The following is a 22,542-nucleotide window of genomic DNA, read 5'->3' as shown; positions in this document are numbered from 1 at the left end:
TACTGTGCCCAGCCTGTTTCTTCTTTCTAAACTGAGAAAACTTTCTCTGGCTCCGTGGATGGGAGTTCACATTATTTCTGTGTAGAGAACCCTCCACGCAGGGGCAGCAGGTCTTGCTCAGGATCTTCCCAGGCCCAGGTGACCAAGGAGTTGAGGCAGAGTGCGCTGCCTGGGCAGGTGGCGCATGCGCAGGTGCTGGCTTACCTAAGGATCCGTTCATGTGGTGGGGTTCCATGCCGCCCATGCCTCCCATTGGGCCGTCTGAGCCAGGACCCATTGGAAACTGTGGGGGTGAGCAGAGCACGGTTAGCAGACCCAGGCCCATGGCACCACCCTTCTGCTTCCCAAACTCCTCCAAGGGATCAGGCCTTGGGCCCTGGCTGCTTAGAAGAACACTGAGGATGCTCCAGGCTGGGCAGACTTAGGTACCACGTGCTGGAGAAGGAGACGGTTCCTTGTCTTGGCCGTGGGGATTGCCCAGTGGAAGGGCCTGAGTCTATAAACCACTCCAACGGGCAAACTGAAAGGGAAAGGAACCAGACGAAGGCCACCAAGCTCCAAGCACAGCCAGCTGCCAATTTCTTCGGCCTCCTCACAGGGCTTGATCCACTCCTGGGTAGGTGCCTGGTTCATTGTTGCACTGACAAGTATCTCAACTACATAGGCCAGATCAAATGACTCAGACTTGTCGCCGGCATCTTACAGGGGAGCAACTTGAAGCCGAGCAGGGGAGGTGCTTTGCACAGTCTCCTAGGGCACAGGTAGAACCAGCTGTGGGACGGAGCAGGGTGGAGCAGGGCAGTCTGTTATGAGCCTACACCTCAGGCATGCTAAGTTTCAGGGGGCAACGGTGAGGGACCTGCTCCATTCCATGCTGCCTGCACGTGCCAAGCCCACCCCACAGGGAGGAAGGAGCACACATCCTGAGTAGTGATGCTGAGCCCTGCCTGGAGCCGGTGCCTGTGGTGCTGACTGGATAGAGGGCAGGGCGGGACAGACATAGCGTGACAGAGGGAGGACTGCTGGGCACTTGGCCTGGGCTGGGTGCTGAGGACACGATCAAGTCACACGTCTGCCACAGGCCTTAGAAGGAGCTCACAGCCACCCAACAGGACCAAGGTCAGAGGGGTCAAGTTCCAAGCACAGCCACAGATGAGGCGTGGCTGCAGTTTCCGAAGCTGCGGAGCCTCGGCAGAAATGAGCAGAATCTGGACGCAGAACAGGTTGTAGAAGCCATTCTAGAACTGCTGTGTGGGCAACAGACACAGGACGGGGGGGGGGGGGGGGGGGCGCAGAACGGACAGCTGGTGGAGAGCTGACGTGTACAGGGACTGGGGGCTTCAGCAACTTTGTCACTCTTCCAGGCACTAATTTCATGCTAATTAGCCTAAATGATATGACAATGAAGGGGATGTCACCTTATTAGGCTCCCAGGACACAACTGTCCCAGGCCAAAAAATAGTGTTTAAAGTTGCTAACACAAAACACACATCACATACATACACTAACGCGCACTGTTATTCTAACATAGATATGAGCAATATATTAAAAGTCAAGGACTTTTAGTTGTCTTTTTGGTGCAGGGCCTATGGAACCCTGGCTACCCCAAAACTCAGAACCTCCCCCTGCCTCTGCCTCCCAGGGACTGGATAAAGACACAGACGGACACATCTGTCTTCAAATTAGATAATTTTGAAATTACGTATTATCATGTAATTCCACATTCTGTTTTAATAACCTCAAACACTGCTACACCATACAATCTATGATGTTTATGGTTGGGCTATGACCACATCAACTTTAGGACATGTCTATGGCTGCCCCGTGTTCTCACTCAAATTTGTACTGTTCCTAGTCCAAAGCGGAGCACTGCCACATCCATCTGTCACCACACACTCAGGGTGGTTTTGCTTTCAGCTCTGTGGCCAGGCGTGTCCACCCATGTGAACTGCTGGGCCACACAGTCTCTGTCGCTGCCCTCTCCAGCTGTGCCGGATGCTCTCCTCAGAAGCTGCACCATTCGGCATTACCACCAGCAATGGAGGAGGGCTTCTTTCTCTATCACAGACTCAATAATAGTCACTGCCCATGCCTTTTTTTTTTTAATTGATGTTTTATCTGTGTATCTATGTGAGGGTGTTGGATCCTGGAGTTACAGACAGTTGTGAGGTGCCATGTGGGTGCTGGGAACTGAACCTGGGCCCCCTGGAAGAGCAGTCGGTGCTCCTAACCACTGAGCCACCTCTCCCAGACCCCACTGCCCACGCTTTTGTTCACAGCCATCCTCCTGCTGTGAAGAGGTACCTTGTTGTTTTACTCTGCATTTCCTAACAGCTTCTTCCTGTGCGTTTATAGCCTAGTTGTACAATTCTGGAGAAGCATCTATTCACATATTTGTTGCATGTTTTTCAAATTGGGTTGTCTTTTTATTATTGATTCGTCAGAGCTCTTTACATATTTGGGGCTTAATTCTGTTTAACCCTCTCCTTGTCCCCTCTTGAGATGACTCCATTGTTGGCCTGATGGGCCTTGAACTCCTGGGCTCAAGTGATCATCCTACTGCAGCCTCCAAAACAGCCACATCTATAGGCACTAATGTGCACCTGGCTTAAAATGGGGGAGGGGGGGGATTTAATTTTAATTATGTGTATATGTGTGTGTGCACGAGTTTGTGTGCACAGGTGGAGAGGTGACTGTGTACAAGCTACAGGTCAGTGTTACACGACTCCTCTATTGCTCTCCACCTTATTTTCTGAAGCAGGGTCTCTACCTGAGACCGGAGCTTGTCTCAGCTAGACTGTGACCTGCGACCTCTGGGTTCCTCCTGCTTCCAGCTCCCCAAATGCTGGCAGTACAGGCACAGCATACGTCCAGCTTTTAAAAATCAAACAAGATAGCCCCTTGAGTTCTGGGAGGTTCAATGAGGACGCATGCGTGCACAGCAAGAGCATCTCCTAGGTCTTGAGCCCATTTCTGTGCACGGGAGCAAGGAGGGGAGGCCACCTCATCTGCTTGCCCGTGGGTGCCGCTATCCCAGCTCCGCCTCTTTAATCTATACTGGTTAACACAGGAACACCATTACTTAACCAAAATGACAGGACTAGTCAACAGTAGGAGCCAGGTTGGTTAAAGAAATGTCATGTATGAGGAAGCCGTGTATTTTCACTACCGCTTCTGTCCTGACAGGTGCACCCTTTGTTCTACCTCGGCTCTCCTTGCTAGCCTGAGTTGTCTGAAAGCATTGGGGCATTCTTTATAAGGCCATGCCTGCCTGCCATGTCCAGCATCTGCAAACACCAGCACGCACAGGATACACGCCCTGTGAAGAAATGGTATTCAAGCTCAGAGGACACTTGGGACTTGTGAGGTCCAAGCTGAAGTCCAAGTAAGTTAAGTTTTTGAGAAAGAAACGAGGAAAGTCCTATTTAACTTGGCTGCCCTTGACCATGGTATTTTCCGGGTTCTCCTGAGGCCTCACTTCTAAAGCTCTGAGTCACTCTTTCGGTGGTGTGAGGTTTAGCGCAGCCATCTGGGTGAGCCCACACGTGTTTTCATTCCAATTCCTTTTCCTGCCCTTTCCTCAAGAGATTTCCAGAGTAGATGTGGATACCTGTCTTGTCTCACACCATTGCTTTTGTTGTGTCTTGAGACCTTGCTCTCACCGTATAGCCTTGGCTGACCTCAGACTTGCAACTAAGTAGGCTGGCCTAGAACACATGGCAAGCCTGTCGCCTCTCTGCCTCCTGAGGACTAGGATCATGGCTGTGAACCCCCATACCAGCTTGTCTCATACTTAAAAACAGGAGTTGCAGACAGTTGGGAGCTGCCACGTGGGTACTGAGAATTGAACCCGGGTTCTCTGGAAGAGCAGTCAGTGCTCTTAACCACTGGGCCATCTCTCCAGCCGCCCTCCCCCCTATGACTGTCAGCTTACAGGTACATATCTGAGGCATTCTGGTTCTATGAAGTAAAATTTGCATGAAGTTTTTCTGCAAAGTGACAAGTGACTTAAACTTTCCCCATGAAGGCTGTTCTCACAGAAAGGCAACTACGGCCTTTGTGGAAATGGTGGTCCATGGGGTGTGAGATGCTTTCAGATGAAGTTGCCAGGAGAGATATTAAAACTGTTGAGCATGCAGATCAAGAAGCAAGTTGGAGCTCGCATTTGATAAGAGAACAGCTCTGCTCTCTGCGATTTCATTAAAAGCCTCATGGAAATCAAGGTAGCATAGGATTCCAGTTCTTAAATCAAAGGACCTAGCAGGAGGGTGGTCCTCCCCCCCCCCCCCCCAGCCCTTGGGTGGTGCCAGGGTCTCCTGCCTTCGAGGCATGTGCTCTAACCCTGGGCTGCACCCTCAGTGTGCAGTCTTGTGTTACAACACTGTGAGGTGCCATTGGCATACCGTGGCGAGCACAGCTGAGGCATCTGTTATCAACATCCCCTAACATCCCCTCTTCTCTTTGGTTCACACAGAGGACTTTCCGCTGCAACCACTGGATCCGGAGCACAACAGCCTTAGATCCAGAGCAACCAGGGAACTGGGTGACGGCAGCGCTGACTGCAGTGCGCACTCGCAGTGACTGGGCAGGGGCTGGGGCTGGGGCTGGGGTTTGGGGTGTTACTGAATTTTGGATGGACACCAGTGTCAGTTTGTTTAAAAGATGCGCTAGTCGCCACACACTTGAGTGAGTGTGTGCTCCCCCACCCAGGTACCCGTCTACACGGCCTGGAATGTTCTTGACTGTCCTTATCCCATTGTGTGCCTTTCCCCTTGTCAGAAAAAGAAGAGTCACTCAGCTATCTGGGTGGCACTGGAGCTGGCACTGTTGCAGTTCGTAGTTTCAGGACCTCAACTCTTACGCACACGGTCACAGTGTTCATAAAGTTAAGTGAAAGCCCAGTGGTACCGTGATGCAAACGTGAGAGGAGACCACAGCAGCAGGCAGAGGCCTGTGTACCCACCAGCATCCACAGCCTGGGAAAGTACAATGGTGACCGTAGCCCTATGCCACGTCCACCTGACTTAACAGAGTGCTCTCCGCCGGGTCCAGTGGGCCTTTGTGGGTTTGGCATTCTTTCCACTCAACCTTCTATACCAAAGGCTACAGAACAGGACTTACGCCTTTGGGTATCTCAGGACACAGAGCATTCAATGGTAAAATCTGGATCAACGACAGCCCTAGGGAGGGGGACAGCAAGGCTAGCGGGCGGGTGGGAGGGCTGTATAAGACAAGAGCTTCCTGTATTATCCAACACGTGGCCCTGCAAAGGAGGCTGCTGGGGAGATTACATCAAATGTGTGCTGCCATCGGCACAGGTCAGCCCGCAGGTGGGGACTGGGGGTGGGGGGGAGACTCGTATTATCTCAGGAACTGGGCCTACCAAACCAGAGGCCCAGAGCACTCCAGGCCCAAAGCTAGACCAGCTCATCTCCTGCAGAGGGAAGACCACTGGGGGACTCAGATGAGAAGGTCAAAGGAGAGGTAAAACAGCTGCCATATTGGCGCTGGCATGGGTCAGGCCGGCAGGTCCCCGGAGGTTCACCTCAGGCTTCCTCTTAGCAACATAATGCCCAGGAAGTAGGAAGGAGAACGACTCCCTAAGGTGACACAGCCAGTCAAAGCCCCCCCCCCCCCCCCCCGCAGCCTGGGGCTTTCCCTTGCCAGCATCTCAACACCTGACCAGAGGGTGAGCCCTGCCCCTCCTGCCTCCACTAGCGATAAGACGGGCGCTGACTCGCCCCAAGAGTTAATCACTTTTCTGATGGGTTATTTTATTCATCTTTGGTAACAAATGGCTAAAATCAATTACGCTTGCTTTCCCCTCAGCTGATGAAGTTAATTATGATTTGTTATGGTATCTAGTATGTAAATGAGCAGAAAGCAGACTCACGTTGGACCGGCTGCCTCCCGGCGGCACAGGATTAATCATTGTGTAGATGTTGTCACTGGAATTTGTTGAATCTGTAGAATAGTTGAAACCATATAGTTCAGGTGATTAATTCATTTCTTAATTAAAACAAACTCGTGGCACTTGAACTCGTTCTTTTGTATTTTATCACCTAAAATTTCTTCTAAGTATCACCATCTTCTGGCTAATTTGTATTTAATGAAGATTCACAAAGTTTTTAATCACGGAAAATTCAACTGTAAAAACCATTCAACCACAAACCAAGACTTTCAGGGTTATCTGGGCAGTAGGGTGGGCACAGCACAAGGACTTCAGATCCCTTCCCATGGCCCAGCAAGGACACAAGGACACAACCTGTGTTTCCTCTCAGCCCCACCCAGGGAAGGAAAATGCAGGAACTTACCCAGAACCACTCTGCTAGGCTGAGGGGTAGGAGGTGGGGATGGGGACGCATTAACATATGGAGTGGGTTAACGTGACCCAGTCTGAATGTAGGTCATGCTGCTCATCAATGCTGCAGAGCGGGAGCCGGAGCGGGAGCCAGTTGCGGCTGCAGCCAGCTCCACCCCTGCAGCTGAGCAGATTTCCTTTATGGGGAGCTGGCAGGGGAGGCTCCAGCCACTCCCCACCTCGCCAGGAAAGTCTCCTTAGGAAACCAGCTGAGAGTATTCAGTCAGGAGCAGAAATTCTCCCTCTATTTTGGGCTGGGTAGGGGCCGTATGCTGCACTCTTCCGGCTGACTGCAATGCTATTCTTAGCCGGCAGACAGAGAATTGTGACACTGTGTATATGAGCGTGTGTGCACCTGCCCTCGTGTGCACGCACGCCTTCTCCAGATAAAAAGAAACAAGGGAAGGAGATCTCTTACATTACACCGAGGACCAGAAGCCCAGAGAGCCGGGAGCTCAGCATGAGTGTGTGCGTGTGCGCCTGAAAATCCTGGTCCCCAGAGACCCTTTTTGAGTCACCTAGGGCAATGAGACCTTATTGTTTCAGACCTCGGCTCAGCCTTGTTCTTTTCAAAGCAGTGTACAAGACAGACGGGTCACGTGACTGACACCACACAATGAATGGGCTGTTGGCTGCAAGGGCTCACAGCCCTTAAACCTCCAGGTACCAGTGACTGGTAGAGCATCCTCTGCTTAGGGCTTAGCAGTGACAGAGAGGCCAGGATCTGCAACACAGGCCCCAGGACCACACAGCCCCCCACTCCCACCTGACATTTTTTTTTCCCCTTTCCCCTCAAGCGCTCTTACCCGCAGGACTGGGCATGATGGGGGTTCCCGGAGGCCCGCCACCGCCAGGAGGTCCCTGATGAGATAAAAGCTGTCATCAGTGATCTGTGCCGACAAGAGGCCTGGGGAGGCCTCTCTGCTATCCTCCAGTGCCCAGAACAGCCTGGCATCTGGTGCTGCCTCTCCTGCACTCAGAGCTGGGGCACACAAGCCCGAAGAAAGCTGAACTAAGGCATCATTGGTGGGTGTGGCACATCTGCTCACACCCACTTAATGCACACCAACCAGTGAAAGCCAGAGGCATTAAGTGGGAATATACGGTCTGCTGGGTAAGCTGGCCACTCAGGAGGCGTCCTCTCCTGGGTCAAGGTTTGGAGAAGTCTGGGCTATCCCAGGCTGGTACAGATAACTTAAACGCAGATAGCGAAAGCCCTAGCAATTTGGACTCTGGGCTCATCTGTGCCCTCACAAGGACCACATCAGAGCCTGAATGCCCAGCACCTGGTCATATGTACTGGACAGCCAAAACCCACAGCTGCACTTACCACATAGGTACCGGGTGATGAGGAGGAGTACGGGATCTGGAAAGAAGATTTAGGAGTCATGTATTGGAGCTGCCTTCCCTGACAGAGAAGTATTGTGTGTGCCCTTTCATTTCCAAACCCACTTTGGGGTACACTCACTCTTATGAGAGGCTTGGGGGACCCAGTGAATTAGTAACCTGGCCAGTTTCTTGAGGAAGAAGCCTGAGACATGAGTGAAGCCCCAATGCAGGGGTCCTGGGGGACTGGGTTTCTCTCCCCAGCCTTTGGCGGAGCCTGAGAGTAGGGTCTCCAGAGGCCTCCCATTTGGGGGGGAGGGTGGAAGAGAGCAACGCCCACCCACCCATCCGCTTGCATCTCTTCTTCCCAGCTCGCCAATCACTGCCTTCAATGCTAGAAACCAAAACCATAATTCACCTGGAACCAGGGCTCTTGGCTGGCCCCCAGGAGCCTCTGCAGAGGAGCCCAGCACACTGCCCACGGCCTCGGCCCACACGGGCCTCCTTCCCAGAGGCACCAGGTGGAATGCTACCATAATCCCTCCTCCTGACACCTCTTCCCGGTGACAGAAGTTACCCAGAGCCTAGAACCTCTTTTGTAGAAAATGGCGCCCCACCAGACCTGGATACTCACTGAGTTAGCACTGTTAGGATTGGGCCAGGGTCTGCCAGCTCCTGGGCCCCTGAGGGAAGGAGAGATGGAGACAATGAAGGTGGGGCTACAAACGCTGTGGAGTGGAGCCAGCAGGGGCAGAGGAACAGGCTGGCAGCGGGACAGGAAGGCCTAGAGGTCACCTGACTCTGGGGTAGTAATGGCCAGTTCCACGGAAGGAGACTTATGCACTCCTTCCAATTATATGTACAATTTGTAAAATATATGGTATTAAAAAAAATTTTTTTTAATGTAAACATCTTTCTGCTTTTCCCTAGGAAGATAGGCCAGAGATTCTCATGTAAACACTAGAGATCAGGGCTCATCTGCCCAGGGATAAAATCTTGGATCAGCCACTGAAGCTGTGCAAGCCTAAGGAAGTCACTCTACCTCTCTGGGCCTCAGTTGACCTCATCCACAGACAGGGAGTAACTACCCCTTGTAGGAGGAGCCTGAAGATCAGAAGTGCGCCCAACGCTGCGCCTGGCACACACACTGTATAAGGCGGAGGCTCTCACCCTAGCGATGAGGAAACTGTGGTCCAGAGAGGCACCAGTGACTTATGAGTCTTCAGGGGCTCCAACAGTGGGTGGGGAGGCCACAGGCTCTGAGGCACTGGCCAGGGCCTATTTGCCTTACATGTTAATCCCAGGCATGGCGGGGCCAAGGGAGTTGGGTGGTGGTCTCATGCCGCTGCCGTAATTCTGCAACGATAACCAAGGGTCAGTCTATGAGAAGGAGAAGGGGGAACCGGGGAAGGGAGACAAACACAGAATATAAGTGAGAGGGTTAGTCTGTGAAGACAACCTGATGAGAAGAAAAAAAAATCATACATTCTTTCAGAAAGGATGGGGACCAAGTGACAGGGACCACAATGACGACAAGCCAGCACAGAGGGACAGTCACAACAGTCAATGTGCTTTCAGGGCCTTCATGATGACACCCCCTACAATGTGTCTACTCAGCAAGCTGCTGTGGGCCCCCTCCCACAGCCCTCAGCAGTTAGATGAAAGGCCAGCTCTGCTACCAGGTCCGACGCTGACTGGTGAAAGGGGGTCACATAAGACTCTGAGGGAGGAGAGAGCCGAGGAAACCAGCCCGCCATGCCACCGACCTCAGAATGCCCAACAGTCCCCCCACCAGCACGCAGCCATCCCTCTCCCCTGCAGCGGGACTCCGAGGGTCAGGACAGCAGGACACTGCCTCCACGGTACACCCACACCTCTACAACCCTGGGGTGCCCGTGACTGACAGACAGTCAGGGAAGAGAACAAACTGCACCAGCTGTGAGCCTGGGCACTGCCCTTGTCGGGCATCTGAGAGAAGCAGGCTGGTGGAACGCTGACGGCCTGACGGCATCCGGCCTCAGTGTGAGCGGCCTCTGCGGTGTACACACTGCTCCTTTGCTGCATCTGCTCTGTCTGTCCTTGTAACAGCACCCCGAAGCTGATCCCGCTTTACAAAAGACAAGACTGAAGGACTAAGAGGGAGCCGCTGGCCAAAATCGGCTTGTGAACGAATGTCGGAGCAGGGTTCCACCCAGAAGCCTTGGCTCTTTCCCAAAACCTCTGGCGGGAAGGAGATGAAAACCAGGGGACAGTGCTGGGTCAGACAAGCACGGAGGTAACACTGGGCTGGAAACAGGTGTCTTCACAAAGAACTACCTCCCAAAAGCTCACTACTACCAAGGGGCTCCCAATTCTGCAAGTCACCCATGGAGGCTTTGGGTCTAGAACACTGCCTACACACAGTACAGGCAGTGACACCCAGCTGGCTGGCAAAGAGTGAGGTCTCCAGGGAGGCTAGGCTGCAGGCAGCTCACACAGAGGCCGCAGAACAGCCAACCTCAGCTCTGTCCACTTGCTGTTGACTCCGGCAACTACATAAATGACAGTTCTCACTGTGGAGGACACAACCCCGCCACATTTTATGTGTGCCACATTTAAGAGTCACGGCAACTCCCTCAGTGATTATAAATTAGGCGGGGTGTTAGTTAAGCTGGGACAGGGGCCTGTTGGCAGGCTCTGCCTGCAGGGTCACAAGCCTGTTTTTGTCTATAAAACAGGGACAAGGAGCTTATTTGCCGGGGACCCCTGCTGACTGTGGAGTGTCAGTTGTGAGGTACCCTTATTGTTGAGGGGTGCATGGTGACTAGAGATGACAGCACAAAGTGTGGGTCAAAAGAGGGCTGGCCATCTAGACTTGCAGCACGCTGCCCTGATGGGAGACACAGACAGAGGACCCCAGTCCTACCAAGCTAGCATCCGGCACAAGCCCATGACAAGTGCCCCATGTATACATGCACGGCCCAAAGGGTCACTCCACACACCTCCCACTTCACGGATGACAACCTGGAGGCCCAGAGAGGCCAGACACTTGCCCACAGCTGCCTAGTAAGCAAGGCAGGAATGGGAGCTGAGCTGAAACAAGGTTTGGGGATCAAGTCCTCCGACTGGAAGCATCAGCTTTCCAAACGGGGCTGGAAGATCGGCACCCAGGTTCTGGAGCTGCGGGAGCTGACCCTTCACCCTCAGCAGCACTGCTCTGTGATGATGGGAGGACGTGACCACAGGGTCTCCCTAACTCACCCCTGCCTAGGGAAGAGGCGGCTGCTCCACAGCTCTAAGCCTAAAGTGGCATGACTGGAGCCTGCAGGAAGGGCAGCTCTGGCATTCTGGGCCAGCAGGGGGTGCCAGAACGGCCGAGCATACAGCCATTGGTTGGTGCCCTCTGGTTCTCAAAGGTCTTGAACCTGCTTTACCTAAAGTGTCCAAGAGGCCAAAAGATTTCGCTTGATCTAAGGATTCACTTTCCAGAACTTGGACAACAGGGCACTCGCTACCTCACGCTAGCAAACAGCAAGAGCTGTCTCTTTCCCATTGGTCATTCTGCACATTAAGGCCACCTTAGGCCCTGGAGGCAAAGGACGGGGTGAGGCCTGACTGCTCACTCCTCTGGGCTGAAATAGGATAAGGGGCCAAAACCTGGAAAGCTAGTCTACCTATAGAGTAGACACCAGACTATACTGTTTCCCGCCTGCTTCTAGAAAGCACTTGGGGGGGGGGGGCGGTCATTGGCCAAACTGCCACTCCTAGCCTAGTCTCAGCACAGCCCAACTCATGCAGTGGTGCTCAACTGTGCTGCCTGACGGGCTGGCTGCCCCTCTGAAGGCAGAGTGCAGGTCACGCAGAAAGGAAATGGAGTGTCCACAGCCACTCACTCTCTTGCCCTGCCTCACAGGGTTCCACCTCCCGGGAGGGCCATTTTGCCAACAGTTAGAAGAGACCAGTGTCTCTCAGTACCAAGTTCAAGACCCTCTTGTCCATTCCTGGGCCTGGCCATTAGCTTCAGCAGTCAGGGAATAAGAAGTGTCCCCGGGGAATAAGAGGGTCTGTCCTCTCCAGTGCGAAGCCCTGAGAGCTGAGGGGCTTTGGAGGAGAAAGGTTGCCATAGGCGTATGTTTGGTTCCTAATTCGTTGACCTTCTGGTTGGATTAGGAGGCGTGGCCTTGCCGGAGCAGGCACACCTTGTTGAGAATGTGCGGCACGGGGGTGGCCTTGGAGGTTTCAAATGCCCACAGCAGGCCCGGTCTCTCTGCCTGCCGCTTGCAGATCAGATTTAAGCGCTCAGCTACTGCTCCACCGCCATGTTTGCCTGCCCACTGCCAGGCTCCCCACCAGGACGACCATGAGCTAAGCCTCTGAAGCTGTAAGCCAGCCCCCAGCTAAACACCTTCCATTGTGAGCCACCTTTGTCTTGGTCATGGTGTTTCTTCCCAGCAATAGAACAGGAGCTAAGACAGGGTCCTCTCTGCTGCATCCTAGATGACCCTGATGCCCAATCCCCGACTGCCTCTGACCCAGTACTGAATTAACCCTAGGCCTTCTGGCCTCAGAGAAGTTGGTATGGGGATTCCAGGCTGCTCACAAGAGGTTTGGTTTTGGAATCTAATACTACACCCTACCCAGCATGTTCTAGGGAATATGGCCAAAGCCGCTCCACACACCCAATTGATGTGGTAAGGCAAGAGGCCTGGGGATCTTGGATGTTGGGAACCTCTGGACTGATATGGTGAGACACTCTGGAGCCAGGAGAAAGGCCTAAGCTTCTGGGGTATTCTGTGCTCACCCTGATAACATTTTCGACTGACTGATTCTCACTCTTTCTCTAGTTCTGTTTTTGTTGTTTTAAGACAGTTTCTCATGAGGCCCAGGCTGGTCTTAAACTCACTGTAAGCCTTGAGCTCTGACTCTCCTCCTAAACGCTGGGATCACATCCGGGCTCCACGCATAGCAGGTACTCGGCCAGCTGAGCTTACGTCTCCAGCCCCTGTAGGTCTTTTTTTCAGTTTTGCTTCTTGTGATGCTGGGGATGGAACCAAGGTCCACAAGCATGGTGACAGCCGTGCTACCACTCTCACCCAACCTTACTATTAGGCCTCAGAAACTGTTAATGACCTTGCCAGGGAAAGAGAATAAGCATAGTCAAGCCTAACCAGGTGAAGCCCTGAACACTGGTTTTAAGTTCTGTTTTTGTTTGGGTTCCCCTGCTGACCTGGAACTTGCTATGTAGTCAGACAGGGTCTCACTATGTAGGAGCTAGCTGGCTGGCCAGGAACTCACAGAGCTCCATCTGCCTCAGCCTCCCCTCCTGAGTGCTAGGATTAAAGGTGTGAGCTATCACACGCAGCAGTTTTAAGTTCTTAGTGTCAGAAAATATAAACGTTTCTTTCTGGGGCAAGCAAGGCCCAGGGATCACACGGAGCACTGAGTACTTTCAGCACCCTACGTGGTGGACACTGTGTAGTCATCTTAGAGCTGTGGCTGTTGAGCCTCTCAGAGCCCCCACAGGGAAAGGAAGCTCTCACTCAGCATCACTCAGATTCCATAGCACACTGAAGAAAAGCCAATGCCTCCGACAATTCCTCACCAGCAGTGAATACCACACGGCTCTGGCCAAGGGCACAGGGACCCACTTTTGACTCTGTAGGGAGGATGCTGTGCCCTCTGCCCTGTCCAGGGGTGGTCCTGTGGTCAGCTCAAGATGACAGGAAGGGGGACAACATGAACTGTGAGGGACTCATGGAAGATTGCTGTGGCCCTTTTTCCTTTTAGGACTTAGGGTAGGACTGCCCTAAAATCTTTCAACACCACTGAAAAGGCAGCAGGTTGGTTTGCTGTGGGATTCTGGGAAGGAACGGAGGGTTCAGAGTCTGTAGGTTTCCCTACAAAAGCCAGAACTTTGGGCAAGAGGACAGACCTCAACCCTAGAGGAACTGGAAACCCAGTCACCTACAGTAAAGAGAGGGAGGGCCAACGTAAGACTTGCGAGGAGGAGCAGGGCCTGGGGGTGCTGAGGACCATGGCTAGCCCCATTGCCTGAGGACGCAGATAGAGACTCTCATTCGGTAGGTGACAAGGTGCCTACTGGGGTCCAGAGAAGTCAAAGTGACCCATCCGAGGACATCATCTCCACTCATGAGGTAGTCCTGGAACACCCTTAAGTCTGTTCCACTCGGGGTGGGAAGTGGCTTTGGATTCCTGCCGATCCCCCCTGCCCACCCCCACCCCGCCCCGCCCACATCACAGCTTGTGACACTCACCCTGGGAGGGTCTGCTACGCAGATGGCTTCCTAGCCACGCCCTGTGCCCAGGTTCTCAGGGGCTTTATACCCACCCAGCATCCCACAGAGAGGGGAGCCAGAAATGTGGGAGACTGACAGACTATGGAAAAAGGAGAGAAGGCGGGTGCACACAGATGGCAGGGGGGGAAGACAGACGGACAAACAGGTAGCTGGTTACCTGTGGGCCAGGCCCCATGGGCCCCATGCCTCGGGGAGGGTTCATTCTCTGCATTGATCCTCCCATGTTGGGGTGACCTGTATAAAAAAAAAAATCAATAAGCCATGAATTGTTAGGAGTAGAGCGAAGAGGAGCCTCCCCCTGCCCCCCATGCCTCAGGCCGCCCCGCCCTGACTGCCCTCTCTACCTTGTTGTCGCGTGGGATCCATGGAATTGGGCAGCAATGGCTGTGTCCCAGGAACTCCTCCTGGAGGCTGGAAGAGACGTGAGACACGGCCTGAGTCACTGCTTAGAGAGCTGGGGGAGGGGGCAAGACGCATCTGCCTGCCCCATCCTGCCCCTCCACCCTGGCCACATGGGGCTGCTCATGGCATCCCGAGACTATCCTTGCAAGCTGGCTAGGGTCCCTCAGCTCTGGAAAGCAGGGCAGACAGTCCTTGCAAGCGTTAGTCAAAACTGTAGCAGTCAGGTGGGAGCAGATGGGGGGTTGGTCTCTCCATCTGAACCCACATATTTGTAGTCCGGAACACAAACCCCAAGGGCTGCAGTTTAAACCGGCCCTACCTTCCCTTTGCTTCAGAGATGTCACTCTGAAGATGTACACTCCCAGAGATGTACACCTCCAGGTAAGGAGAGCAGGGGTGGGGGTGGGGGTGGGGGCGGGGCACTGCCATAGGGAGGTTCACTTTTCAAAAGGTGAACCAGGTAAAGGGGCCTTTGAAATTCAGGCGGGGTTAAGTAGGGTCCAGAGCTTGAGGAGCTTGAGCCTGAGTCAGCGGAGCCACCCAGGCCTCACAGCCTCTATCTGTTCCCACCCTAGGGCAGCAAGGCAGCTCCCGGTAGAGGAACAGGGTGATTAAGGATGGCCGGTTCTTTAAGCAGTTGGTGCCAGTACGACACCTGCCAAAAAGAGATAGAATTGCTCTCTAAAACAAAAACAGACTAAAAAGTAATTTACTTGGGATGAAGTTATTCTAGCTGTAATTTGAAAAACAAGAGAGCAGCAGAGGCTGGGCCAAGTGTCCTGTGGGACTGCTAGGCCAAAGGGGACCTATTGACTGCAGGAAGAAAAGCCTTGGTGGCAGAGGGCCACAGCTCCTGGTTGAAGGTGCCAACGCTTGTGAAGGCTGGGGGCCCATGACAGGGTTCCCACACTCAACTGCTGTTGGAGGGCAACTGAGCAGAACTGTCAGCCTCTGGCTGGCAGGGAATGCCGCCAGGCATGCTCACCATGAGGTGAGAGTTGAAGGGACAGCAGTCACTGCTTCCTCAGCTTCCAAACAGAAGTGGGAGGCCAGGACAAGGAGGCTTTATGAGGGCCACCCCCTCCTCCTGACAGGCTGAATGAATCACAGGTTCACAGGGCGCTGCTGGCAGCTGCTGTTTCTGACTGCCTGGGGACCTGGTGAGGCTGGGTCCCTGTACCCCAAATTTAGCCATCCTGCCCTCTCATGGCTCTTTCTCCTCAAGGTCCTGGACTATGAGTCACCTAGGCTGGCGGTTTTTAATGGAGATCGGGGATTTGGGGCCTCCTAGATGCCTTGTGTAGTATGACCCACCTGACTATAACAATGGCTGCTTTTTGTACAACACTCTTCTCCAAGCTTATAAACCTGCTTCATGTCAAGGGGTTTTAGCTGGGAGTGTAGGTTAAGGGGCCTGGGAATTACTAACTTCAGTGAGGCATCTGAGATGGGGAGATGGCCACTTGGGAGGGAGATTATGCGGCTGATGGCTAAGGAGAGCAAGTCTCACCTTAGAAGGCTGATGTGATTGATGCCCTCGTAACTGAGATGGAACCCTAGCCTTGTAGATGGGGTCACAATCTCACTGTGCATATCCCCCAGAGGTCCACAGGGGACAGGAATGCCCCCAGAGCCCAACTTGTTCTCTCTGCCGTCCCCTGCAAAAGGGTCTCTCTGTGTGGCCTCGGCTGTCCTGGACTCGCTTTGTAAACCAGGCTGGCCTCGAACTCATAGCCATCCACCTGCCTCTGCTACCCTGAGTGGCGGGATTCAAGCCTGTTCTTCTAAAGCCCTAGCCTTGGAAAAGTCATTCCTCAATCCCTCCTTCTGTTCCCTTACCTGCAACATACCCAAGAGCCTTTGTTGCTCAAAAAACAAAACAAAACAAAACAAAAGCCCTGGGTTTCTCAATTCCCTTTCTCTAAATTTGCCCCCACCCCCACCCCTTGTGTTGGAGAAAACAGGAAACAAAGGACTTTGGCAGAGGAAACCAGCAAGGTAGAAATGTGCTGGGTAATTTCACACTGAAGAGGTTCTTCCATAGTCCCCACATCATTGTCACTTGGGCTTTCTTGCAGTGCCTCAGACTGAACTCCTGGCAGTGTTGCCAGAGACTTTTGGGAAGACTTTTTGCTAAGTCATTGGAAGAATTCTGGCTAAAGAATATTTTGGCACCAGGAGAAATCTCCCTGATGCCTACATCAGACCTCGTCTGCCTGTCCGTCCTCAGTAGAGACTGCTCTTCAGCAGTTCACCCTGACGGGCTGGACCACGGAAGACCAAATGAACACCCATTTCCCCAGCCTGCCACCCCTGATAGGCCAGAGGAAGGTACTGGACCCTGGGCTGAAAAGCTCTCTTCATAAGCAGGGTACTTTTCGAATTATATGAACAAGTCCTGCCTTGTTCAGGGAAGCAGGCAGACTGCTGAAAACCTCACAAGTACCCTGCTCCCTCTGTAGCCAGGCTCCTGATCTAAGCATTGCTACAGGACATCTTTCCCCCTAACAGCAGGATTATATTTACCAGCCGTGGCAATTCTCAAAAGCTTCCAGGAAAAAAAAAATGTACACTGTCAATTGACTTCATTAAGGAGGAAGACCCTCTTCCAAGAAGAGGCTAGAAGGGAGGGTCAGGGTCGTTGCCACTTTCTCTAGAAGAGCTGGGTCCCTGCAACCCCTCCAGCTGCTGCTATCTGAATACAGGCTATCCGAGGCTCCTTGGGACAGGCAGGTTAAATCCTGGCTCCAAGCAGACGCTTGGGCAAGCCTTCCCCGACCTTGAAACCTATTACTCCACCCCTTGGCCTTGCGCCTTTCCTTTGACTGGAGTCCAGGTCTACCTAGGCCTAAGGATAGCTGAGAGGGAAGAGGAAAACAAGAGGTTACTGTACCTGGTTTCCCATTCTGATCGGGGGCCTGGGGCCGCCTGCGTATCGCGGTGACATAAAAGGCTGTAATTACAGGGAATTAGTTCAATGACAGCCTGAACTACTGTATGGTGACAAACACAAATGCTTTGCACTCTGCAAAGTCCAGTTTATGACAACTAGTGATCTTCTAAGCTCTCTCTAGTCCGGTAGCCTCTTCCTTCCAGGCAAAACTTCCCTCGGGCAGAGGAGCAAAGATCCACCACACAGGTCTCCCAGCCTGCACTGGCTTGCAGAAATCTACTTTGGGTGAAGGGGCGGCAGCTGGGACTTCACACAGGACGCAGAATAGCTAAATCAATGCAGGGCAAAGGAGGCCGCCTCTGCTCTCCACAAGGGCAAAGAAAACAACAAGAAAAAAAAAAAAGGAGCAAGACATCGTATCTTCAGGTCTGCAGACAGAGCAGGACACACGCACACAGGCACACACTCGAGCATACACACAGAAACCAGTGACGGGGAGGAGTGGGAAGGGAGCAAGGACTTATGGGAAAACACGATGAAAAACAAAACAAAACAAAACAGTGAGGGGCAGCGGGCTCCCTAACTTAATGCAGGGAAATGGGCAACAAAGCTTTCTCAGCAGCGAGAGTGCACAAAGAAAAGGCCAGGGATGCAGCCTTGGTTACAAACAAATGGTTAACCAAACTCAAAATCAAACAAAAGTGAGAGAGGAAAAAACAAAAAACGTAAAGGCCACTGACAAGGTCACAGAAATATTTTTGTTTCTTTTCTCTTGGTTTTGTATCCAAACTGGGTGGGATGTCCAACAAATGAAGACTGTATTTAGAAAAATATATATTTTTAATTAAACTTGTCAATTATGACTGGAAGGTAATGCTGGAGCACATCTTGGTTTTTGTTTTTCCTCTGCGGCTCTCTCCTTCCTCCGGCCCCGCGCCCCCGGCCAGCGGCCGGCGAGCCACAGTGCGTTTACCTGACTGTGGGGTCCCATCATGCCGCTGGGATTGTGAGGTGGAGGCTGTGCGTGCGGCGAGGGCTGTGACCCCGGAGGACCCTGTGAGGCCAGACAGTAGAGGCAGGTTATAGATCACAGCACATGGAGAAGCGCAGAAGAAGCTTAAAAGAACAAAAATTAAACCAAAACGCAGAGTGGCGGCGGGCGTGCGGGTGGTGGGCTGTGGCTGGCGGGTGGTGGAGCGCTGCTGGGGTCCTGGTTCGATGGCGGACAACGGCGGGCAGGCGGGAAGGAAGGAGGCTGACCAGTACATTCACAGGGGATTTGGAAAAACAAAAATAAAATAAAATAAAACAAAGCACCTTCATCAAAGCACGCAGGAGCGAGGGTCAGACACAGGCTACTACTGAAAAGAGTTAGCCATGTCAAACGCGCTACTTGACTCAGACAAGGGTACGGGCCGGGGCCCCTGGGCCCAGGGGCAATGCCTGCCAAGTACCACTTTCAGAGGACACAGGTGATGTCCTTGCCCTCAAGGGGCTCACAGTCTCAGAAAGAGAACAGATAATTTGGGACAGTATTCATCAAGGGTCTCCTGGTGGAAGTGGGACAGAGGGAACAGTGGATAAACACGGACAGAGGCAGAGCAGCAGGCGGGGCTAGGTTCTAAACCAACGGGCAATACAGAGTCACCGAGCACCCACCCGGTGCCAGGGTTCTGTGGCTCATGAATTCACCTACAGTTCAAAACAGTTCTTTATGGTGGTGTCCCTCCTTTCAACCTTCACTCTCTCAAGAGATGAAGAGACCAGGCCTCCGCCACACAAGCTCTAAAGTGGCGGAGACAGGCTGAGGGTCAAGTGGCGCCAGCATGGAGGTTGTCATTGCTTTGGTGGTTCAGTGGATGGAGGGGCCACTTTCCACGCCAGGTGATGCTGAGCCCAGTGCAGTTCCAAGCTGACCCAAAGCTCAACTCGCTACCAAACATATGAGGAGATGAATTCACTTAACCTTACCAGTAGGTGCTGAAATCAATGTAGTAAGTGCAAACACTAATTTTTAAAACAAATGAAACGAGAGAGAGAGAGAGAGAGAGAGAGAGAGAGAGAGAGAGAGAGAGAGAATACCAGAGAGCCATGTGTGTCATAAGGAAAGTATCTCTTTAGAACTTCTAGTGTGTATGAGAAATTATGTGCGCATGTGCATGTGTTTGTACATACACATGCACGTATGCAGATTAGGAGACAATGCCATAGATGTTTTCTGTTGTGGGTCACAGAGACTTGGCCTTTGAAGCCCCTTCTGATCCAACAGGCCACTGGGACCTGGACTCAGGCTAGGGCATGAGTCACACCGCCTAGTGCACCTTTCTTCTCCTCCTCAGTTGTCCCTTCATATGTACAGGAAAACTCCAGACATCCATGAGGGATAAGGAAAGCAAGTTAGTGACAGTGTCCTTTCCCAAAGCCAGGCAGCCACACTGCTCGCTGAGGGGCCCCTGCAGATGCGGAACTGGGGAGGCGTGGGGGTGAGGGTGAGGTAGACAACAAAGTGCAAGCAAGGAGACAAGGACTCTCCAGCAGCTGAGGGCGCCATCGCGGACAGACCCAGAGCTTCTTGGCTAAGTCAGGGGCTGCTCACTTCCGGAAAGCTTGGAGGAGCAGATGTTCCCCTACCTGCCATGGTACTAATTTCAACAAGTGTGTGTCTTTCTAGCGGCTGCCAGCAACGGCATGGTTTGTTACCATGAGCAATTTTCTTAATTAACAGACATTAATTAGCCATTTAGCAATTTTGCAAGCATTTGTTTAGCGGCTTTCCTAAACATGAATACCACTGTGATAATGGCACTGATTAGAGGGTCCCCTAATTAACAGTACAGGGAAGGAAAATTGAAATCACATAAATTAAAAAGGGAGGGGAAGTTAATGAAGGCGGGACATATTTGCACCTGCAAGTCTTTTGTACCACAAAACTTGGGTGTAATGTAAACAAAACAAGATAATTTGAAGCCAACCCCCCAAAAAAAAAGAAAATGAAAAAGAACGTGGGAAGAGAGCTCAAGGGTTAGGTCCAGCTGCTGAGAGGGGGCAAGGCCTGTCTGCCGGCCCCCCAGCTCCTGGCAACAGGGAACGCCCCCCCCCCCAACAGTCCTGTCTCCCTCCCTGGTCACACAAACGTGTTTGCAGAGCAAGCAGACTGTTTTGGGCAAGCGCCTCACACCTGTGTGCCTCACTGGGCAGGAGTGATCCCTGGTGGCCACCTCACTTGCTGAGCAGAGAAAACAACTTGAAGCCCCACCAGGTGCTCACCTCTGGGCCTCAAGTGACAGTTGACAAGTGAGGTTCAGTGTCTGAAGCCTGGTTAGAGGCAGCAGGCTAGATCCTCACAAGAGGAGATAGCAAGTTAGTCACCAAGACAGAAACACCACAGAACAAAGCTGTTGGTGAGGCCCTGAGGGCATGTGGGGGCAGGGAGGGACCGGACAGTTGAACCTGGGGGGACTGTGTTCACAGCAGCTCCCTGACTCCTTGCAGAGAATCCTGGCCCAGGCCCACAGAGATAGCCCAGAGGGGAAACCCTATGGCAACCTCAATCCAGATGACAAGAAAGTCATCTCCCTGAGGGCACACACAGCCCCCTGTATGCCCTGCCTCTGTCTGTGAGTTCCAGGCGCTGCCCCTGGCCTTTCTGGAAGTTCACTCATGTCTCTGCACCCCTACCATCTGTCCTCAGCTCGGAGAATCTTTTACTATGCTGTGTGTCTGTGCTGTGTCCTTCAGATGGTCTGAGGCATCCCCCTCAAAGGAACCCCACGTTGCTTGCCACATCCTCAGGAACAAAATACGGCGTTATGTTCAGAGAACTCTATGCTGCTGTGAGGAAAATGCACTGCTGCTTCCATGAGGAGGTGATGGCTCTCCTGCCATTTCATTAAACCACTAACAAGTGGCCTCATCTTCCTGGCCAGCCAGCATGTTCACAGAGAGCTGCCAGCTAGTTTACCTGATGGTAAAGCACTCACTACACAGGAAGTAGAACAAGACAAACAAGCAAAGCCCTTGCTGAGGTGGGAGGAGGAGGATGTCCCTGCGATCAGTTCCCCAGGCAGGACAAGTTCTCCATGGGCCTTCCTGGAGTTAGCGGCTGTAAGCTTTTTGAAGAACCTAAAATGGCTAGAAATGTGTCTAGAAGTCCAGCTAGCCACAGCCTATCCCCTCAGTGGTGCTGGGAGGTGGGAGTGGGGGGGGGGGTCCCCTGGCATAGATCTGCTTAACACTAGGGTGGATGAGGATGGCTGAGTTGGGCTTCTTTATAGGTGGCCCTATGCTAGCAGACTGCCATCTCTTTCCCTACTGCCCTTCATCTCTAAGAGAAGAGGAGTCCAGCCTGGGGTTGCAGCTTGCCCCAGACTACCAGGAACTAGCTTTTTGCTGAGCTAAGCTTCCTAACTCGGTAGCAGCTCCCTGTGGCACACTACGTCCCCATCTACACCTATTTTTAAAGTAACAAGGTTTAGGAAAACAAACAACAAAACTGGGTTCAACACTCTAGCTAGCTCTGTCACTGGCTGCTCCTGTCCCCTCACTGACAAGCAAAACCAATTCTGGTAACCCAGGGGCGAGTAGGCCTTTGCCTGCTCCCGGCTCACTTAATCCTATGCTCTGCCACATAAGGACCAACAGCCATGCTGCTTTATAGCTAAGGAGCAAAGCTGAGAAAGGGGAGAGTGCTAGCCAGCAACTGCAGTTACTAAGTGGGGGAGGCAGGATATATGGGGAGCCCACCATCCTGCAAGGACACCTCCTGGGCCAGTTGGGAAAAGGAGATCCGAATGACAAAAAGGCCAAGAGCTGGCAAACCCACCTAGGGCTCTAGGAGGGACACCTAGCTCCCTCTTAATGCCCAGAGATAAGCCGAGGCCCACAGTGGCTACAGGAGGCAGGTCCGCTCTATGAGGCCCAGGATCTGGAACGGGAGCTACAGTCCAGTCCTGCAGCAGAACACTTATTTCTACTCCCTTCACTGTCTGTGTCAGGTGACAGGGCACCTGAGGCGAGGAGGAGCCAAAACAAAGGGCAATTCCTGCTCACAAATCTTAGAAAAGGTGGAAAATATACCCATGGCCTATGCAGCCTTCACACTGCCTGACCCTGTTAATGGATTTGCCCTTCCCTCACAGCTGGCTCTAGATAGTTGCCTTCAGATACCTGACCCCCCTCACATTCTTTCCATTCTTTTTTTTTCCCCCTGTAATTTCAGCATTGAATAGTGTTACATCCAGCAGGCTGTGAGAGCCACTTAGACA

General features: G+C 52.7%; 2 protein-coding genes across 5 annotated transcripts in view; one reads left to right on the top strand and one right to left on the bottom strand.

The window, feature by feature from the left end:
• SSBP3 (single stranded DNA binding protein 3) overlaps positions 1–22,542 on the bottom strand; it is a 144,073-nt gene that overhangs the window by 3,120 nt on the left and 118,411 nt on the right. Inside the window, exons 6-15 of one of the 4 annotated variants that reach the window (XM_084785587.1) lie at positions 18,252–18,332; positions 17,279–17,338; positions 14,328–14,394; positions 14,141–14,217; positions 8,979–9,067; positions 8,322–8,370; positions 7,692–7,727; positions 7,168–7,222; positions 5,894–5,964; positions 205–283 (exon numbers count right to left, since the gene is read on the bottom strand). In XM_084785587.1, coding sequence (XP_084641713.1) covers positions 205–283; positions 5,894–5,964; positions 7,168–7,222; positions 7,692–7,727; positions 8,322–8,370; positions 8,979–9,067; positions 14,141–14,217; positions 14,328–14,394; positions 17,279–17,338; positions 18,252–18,332 — 664 coding nt within the window. The remainder of the gene's footprint in view (positions 1–204; positions 284–5,893; positions 5,965–7,167; positions 7,223–7,691; positions 7,728–8,321; positions 8,371–8,978; positions 9,068–14,140; positions 14,218–14,327; positions 14,395–17,278; positions 17,339–18,251; positions 18,333–22,542) is intronic. The other 3 variants (XM_084785588.1, XM_084785589.1, XM_084785590.1) reach the window with 3 other exon arrangements.
• DIO1 (iodothyronine deiodinase 1) overlaps positions 1–22,542 on the top strand; it is a 365,641-nt gene that overhangs the window by 254,810 nt on the left and 88,289 nt on the right. The window lies entirely within an intron of this gene.

The sequence above is a fragment of the Acomys minous genome, assembly GCF_964271855.1.
Source record: "Acomys minous genome assembly, chromosome: 6".
Taxonomy (NCBI): domain Eukaryota; kingdom Metazoa; phylum Chordata; class Mammalia; order Rodentia; family Muridae; genus Acomys; species Acomys minous.
This window is presented reverse-complemented; position numbering and strand designations above follow the sequence as displayed.